This window comes from Cebus imitator, unplaced genomic scaffold, assembly GCF_001604975.1.
Source record: "Cebus imitator isolate Cc_AM_T3 unplaced genomic scaffold, Cebus_imitator-1.0 Scaffold95, whole genome shotgun sequence".
NCBI lineage: Eukaryota > Metazoa > Chordata > Mammalia > Primates > Cebidae > Cebus > Cebus imitator.
Window position 1 is genome coordinate 5,885,700 of NW_016107410.1, and position 6,244 is coordinate 5,891,943.

Below are 6,244 nucleotides of genomic sequence, written 5' to 3' on the forward strand. Positions count from 1 at the left end.
AACACACTTCTCCAACCTGTGCTCATAAAGCCATTATTAGCGAGTGACTCCGTCCTTACCTGTTCCTGAGAATGCATTCACTATTTAAAAGTGCCCTGAGACCTCAAGATGCCTGAATTTATCAGACTGGCTACCACTCTGACTAAACAACTGAGACTGCAAGAGAGCATCAGATTCCTAGCAGTGAGCTGGGGACAGTGGGGTGACAGAAGAAAGAAAACAGTGAAGAAGGGAGCTTTAGGGAAACAGACAGCAAACTTTGTCTGCCTCAGCATTTTGCCAAGGACAGTCCTGAATGTCACAGCCAACAGGAAGGACAGAGAGGAGGACAGGCAGGGACAGGACAAGTCAGTGAGTCAGCCTGGCCACCCTCAATGAGACGTGACAAGGAGGTGCCTTGATGGTGGCCTGGGGCCCTTGGCTAGGCCTAACCTCCTGGGAGGTGGGGGGTGGGGGCATTAAGATATTTCTGCAGTTGGGGATAGCCCATGCTCATTCCATCTCTAGTGTAAGGATACCAGGCCCAGTAATTGTGTCCTTCCCTTCTGATTCTGGCCTCAATTTTTCTAATGAATCAGCAATACACTTGCAGTTTTCTTTGCTTTACAAAAATTGGCTTCTGGGTCTTAGGTGGCCAGCGCCTTTCCCAATCTGTGCCTCTGTTTTCTGATGTGGTAAAGCCATTGAAAATTGCAAATATTATAGACACAAGGAGGCACTGTTCAGAGCAAATGTCTAAAAGTAGTGTGTGTGTGTGTGTGTGTGTGTGTGTGTGTGTGTGTGTGTGTGTGTGTGTGTTTGAGACAGAGTCTTGCTCTGTCGCCAGGCTGGAGTGCAGTGGAGCAATCTCGGCTCACCGCAACCTCTGCCTCCTGGGTTCAAGCGATTCTTCCGCCTCAGCCTCCCACGTAGCTACGACCAGAGGCACGTGCCACCATGCCCAGCTAATTTTTGTATGAGAGGGAGTTTCGCTCTTGTTACCCAGGCTGGAGTGCAATGGCGCGATCTCGGCTCACCTCAACCTCCGCCTCCTGGGTTAAGGCAATTCTCCTGCCTCAGCCTCTTTAGTAGCTGGGATTACAGGCACGCGCCACCATGCCCAGCTAATGTTTTGTATTTTTAGTAGAGACGGGGTTTCACCATGTTGGCCAGGATGGTCTCGATCTCTTGACCTCATGATCTGCCCACCCTGGCCTCCCAAAGTGCTGGGAGTAGGTTTTCAACAATGCAGTTTTCCCTTTTCTGTCTCCACCAGGCCAAACCTCAGGACACTTTAAACCTATGCCAGCTTTTAAACAATGACCTTGCCACCACCGTTGCGAACTACCCCAGGAGGTTTGTGGGTCTGGGGACGTTGCCCATGCAGGCCCCTGAGCTGGCAGTCAAGGAGATGGAGCGCTGTGTGAAAGAGCTGGGCTTTCCTGGGGTCCAAATTGGCTCCCACGTCAACGAGTGGGACCTGAACGCGCGGGAGCTCTTTCCTGTCTATGCGGTGAGTAGGCGGGACTGCTCAGCCAACGCCAGCCGTCCAGCGCCTGGACTGGGGACACTGCTGGGTGCTGGCGGGGAGGAGGTGAAGCACCACCTCACTGGGAGGGGATAGCAGTGCCCACGACTTATCAGATATAGGTAAAAGATGTGGAAATAGCTCCCACAAAGGAGTGGGCCATTCCAAAGAGGAACTGGTAGAATGGTTCCTAGGCCAGCGCTGAGTTAACACAGTGAAATCTCTTGTCCCTCCTTCCCCCTTGCCCTCCTTTTAATCTCTCACTTGGAAGCCAAAATACCCTCTTCACAGCCAGTGTGCAAAAGAATCATGTTAATGACATGTAAAAAAAAAATATTTTGGCCAGGTGCAGTGGTTCCCACCTGTGATCCCAGCATTTTGGGATGCTCAGGCGGGTGGATCACTTGAAGCCATTGGAGACTAGCCTGACTAACATAGCAAAACCTTGTCTCTACTAAAAATACAAAAAAATTAGCCAGGCATAGTGGCATGTGCCTGTAGTCCCAGCTACTTGGGAAGCTGAGGCATGAGAATCTCTTCAACGCAGGAGATGGATGTTGCAGTGAGCCAAGATTGTGCCACTGCACTCCAGCCTGGGTAAGAAAAGCAAGACTCCATTTCAAAAAAAAAAAAATCTGCTTTGGAAAAAAAATACTTAACATTTGTCAAAATTATAAAATAATTTGAAAGAAATTGTGGAAAATACAGAAAAGTATAAAGATGAAAACAAACATTATCCATAATCCAGCCTCTCAAAGATAAATTGCCACTGTTATAGTACATATTCACTTTTTTTGATATGCATATATCTATATTTTAATGAAACTGAAATTCTGTTACACATGTGATTTTGTATGCTAATTAAAAATTTCCAACATAAGTGAAAATTCTTTTAATGCATACTTTTTAAATAACTGCAGAATATTCCAATATATGGCTATGTTTTGATTTATTTAACCAATCTGTAATTAAGATACTTTTTAAATCATATATTTTGGAAAACGTTAACATTTGGTGAAACTAGGTGGTGGGCATATGGATGCTCATTGTGTTATTATTTACACTTTCTATACTTAAAATATTTCATGGTAAAATGTATTTTCAAAAATTCAGTGCTATTCATTTCTAAAATATCCAAACTCAAGTGTCCATAGTTTCACAGTCATCTCCATCAGTCTTCTTCTTCTTTCTCCACTTTCAATTCTTTCTATAACCAAACCTTCTCATCTCAGTGCTAAGATTCAGGATGCATAATTCTTTACTCAATTGCATTTTTTAATGTTTTATTTCCCTCCTAGAATTATAATATTGTTTTCTATTATTTTCATTATAAATGCAAAATCTTCAATAATGACTTAATTAGATATTTGTGGACTCACCAGGCAGTGTGATTACTGATCATTTACACATTTAGTATTTATGGAGGTCTAACTACAGGCAAAAAATTTTCCATGTTTGTATCTATGGCGACTGCCCACCAGTCAGGGGATTGCCTGTTAAATTGCCTCCTAATGACTTGAAAGATTTAATGTTCCTCAAAATATTGAACTCCCTGAAGCTTACTGGCTGCAGTGGCTTAGCTGATGCAGTGAATGTTTTTTAGAAACTTTAATGAATTTTAAAAGAGGATTTATTTACTTATACATCCAAGTTGTTTCAGCACAGTGTGAGCGAGACTTCAGCTGCAAGTCATTTTAGCATTCATTGGATTTGGGCTTATGAAGTACTAAGGGGCTTTGAAAGCAACAGCAGCCGGTTGGGGTCCAGATGGATATTTTCATTTGTGTGACTAGCTCGACCCATCAATCATTCTAACTGGGCTGTTTTGGGGACATCCAGTCTCTGAGGGGATTCAGGAGCACCTCCTGTCCCCAGGTGACTCATGACATCCTGGGGGTGGCAGCATATTTGTTTGGTTAGCAAGGTTTGCCTGCCTCTCTGCTCTCTAGCTTGCGTCAATAATGTGCTGAAACGAATTATCATGAGCCAAGTTGGCTTTGTCATTTCAAGGTGATCCTGGCACTCCAAAGGTCTAACTGTCCCTTTATCTCCTACACCTCCCTTTTTAGTGAGTAAACCCAATCACACATGCTCAGGTAAGTTTTCAGGTGCAAAAGCAACTTCGTTACTGGTATAAGGCAGACAGAATGGTAATGCCAACTGCCCAGCTCCACCATCTATCAGCCACAAGGCCTGAGTAAGTTAGCCTCTATCTGCCTTAGTTCTCTTCTCTGTAAAATGAGGGTAGTAAAAGTGTGCTACTCATAAAAAATTAATCTAGTTAATAATTGTAAAATTCTCATAACAGCTGTGGCACATAGTAAGTTTGCAGTCAATGTTAGTTATAATTGCGAGAGTATAACTTCTTTTTCTATTCTCTACAAAGCCTCACATATAGAAGGAGATCAACAATATGTTAATTTGAATTGAACAGAAGATTGGTATCAAAAAACTACCTACTGGGTACTATGGTTATTACCTGGGTGATAAAATAATGTGTACACCAAGCCCCTGTGACATACAATTTACCTATATAACAAACCTGCACACGTACCCTGAACATAAAAATTAACAAGAAATAAAATTAAAAGAAAAAAATTTTTAAAAAGAAAAGAACCACCAAAGGCACATAGGATGAAGTTGTGTCAAAATGAGGAGTCAAATCCCACTGAGATACCAACCTTGTACCTTTGCCAAACCCAAACCATCCCAAGAAGTCAATATTTTCTTTCCAACCTACATCTATTATCAGAAACCAATTAGCTTCTCTCTCTTTAAAAGGCTTATATCTCTTCTGCTCCCCAGAACCTGTTGAATCAAAAGTCCTTTCTTCAAGTTACCCTTTTCGTGACACTTCCAGAATCCCCTGTTGTCCCAGACCTGGTTTTCCATTTAAAAAATGCTCACGTACACAACTCACATTGCATCAGCCTGGCTAGCACAAATATTTATGTATGAGAGTAGGATGAGTCACTGCAGAACCTCAATATATGTGGTGAAGAATTATTCTAAGGGAAATCTCTTTTGAATCTTGATGAGCACTAATATTCAATGCCTGTTGAGGGGACTTCTTTTAATTAAACTTTTTGTTGAATAAAGGTCATTCTATCCAAATGGTATTTCCATTTTCAGAAGGCCCTGAGGCATGCCCATGACATTCATCTCAGTACCTGTCTGGCTAAGGCATTGATCTCTCCCCTCTCTGAGGTCATCTCACTCACAGCCGACTATTCAGAGACTCTGCTGGGCACCTGGGGCTGTGTGAATGCCTGTAGACCCCAGGGATTTCACTCAGGGCTGGGCTGTGAGTGGTCAGGTGGCTTGGGTCAGGCCAGCCAGCCCCAGCCCAGCACTGAGCCTTTAGCGCCAGTCCATCACTTCCTCACTTTCCACAGACTCAGGTTTTCAAGTGGGGAAAAGGAGGGGCACTCTCATCCTGACTCCAAGGATACAGTTATTTACAAGCTGTCCTTCCAAAAGAGTAGAACAAGTTGGAGCCAGCAGGGAAAATTTCTCCTACATTTCAGGTGTGGGATTAGTCCTTGGGCATTTTGCTCTCAACCAAAACATTTGAATGATGTATGTTTCCTGACACTTGCTTTATCAAACGATAAATTAAGTTCATCAACTTCAATGGTGAATCTGCCAACCCCCTTTGTTAATTCTAAGTGTCCCTTTTATTTTCCAAGCAGGAGCAGTTTGTCAGTATCTCTTTTATATAGATCATAAAACAATTTCAAAAGCATTTTAGTTTATTTATGCAGACCAATATAGACTCAAAGAAAAGCAGTTTCCCCAAAACAGTACCTGGTATCTGCTCACTCATCAAAGTAACTCATTCTCTCTCTCTCATTGCTTCTTTGAAGGCAGCTGAAAGGCTGAAGTGTTCCTTGTTCGTGCATCCCTGGGACATGCAGATGGATGGACGAATGGCCAAATACTGGCTCCCTTGGCTCATAGGTTTGTGTCTCTGTGGGGTCTGGAACAGAGGACCAACTCTTGGGTTTGTCCAATCATCTATGGAAACCTATTATGTCAAATAGGGAAAGTATGAATAATTAACAGGATTATGAGTAATAGCAGCTATCACTTGCTGAGCTCTTACTTGGATTAGTGCTATATATTACCTCATTTAATTGTAAACATATCCAATGCCATTATAAATCATATATTTAATCTATGAAGTTGACATTATAATGACCATTTCACAGATGGAGAAACTGAGGCTTGGAGTGTTTAGGTAAGTTGCCCAAGTCACACAGTTAATATATGAAAATGTAATTTACAGATGTGTCTGACTCCAAAGCCTGTCTTGCTACACAGACTTCCAAAAAGGCTTCAAAAAATGTAACCATGCCTATCTAGCAGACTTTTTAGAAGATAATAATAGCATCAGCTCATTCAAATGAGAACCCTGGAATTAAAAGTATAAGGTCAACTTTCACCACCCAAAGATTTGAAATATTAGATAAAAGATGACCCAGGCTTGCAATTTTCCTAGTATCTGCTTCTCTCTTCTCTCCTCTGGTTCCTGCACTATCCATAGTTCCACAAAAGAGTAGAGGGGAAAACTCCATTTGCTCTATTCAATCTCTCATTACCAGTTGTGATAAGAAGAGATAGGGAACAGATATAAAATTCTGGAGCTATCAGTGAAAAATACAGCTCATCTATAAATCCAGTGAAAACTTGGTCCCCAAATGAAAAGCACTGGATTTTTTTTTCTTTTTCTTTTCT

At 42.1% G+C, this 6,244-nt stretch overlaps 1 protein-coding gene across 2 annotated transcripts in view; it reads left to right on the plus strand.

Moving 5' to 3' along the window:
- ACMSD (aminocarboxymuconate semialdehyde decarboxylase) overlaps positions 1-6,244 on the plus strand; it is a 64,283-nt gene that overhangs the window by 25,162 nt on the left and 32,877 nt on the right. For both annotated transcript variants that reach the window (XM_017536088.2, XM_017536093.2), the window contains 2 exons: positions 1,256-1,492; positions 5,374-5,467. In XM_017536088.2, coding sequence (XP_017391577.1) covers positions 1,256-1,492; positions 5,374-5,467 — 331 coding nt within the window. The remainder of the gene's footprint in view (positions 1-1,255; positions 1,493-5,373; positions 5,468-6,244) is intronic.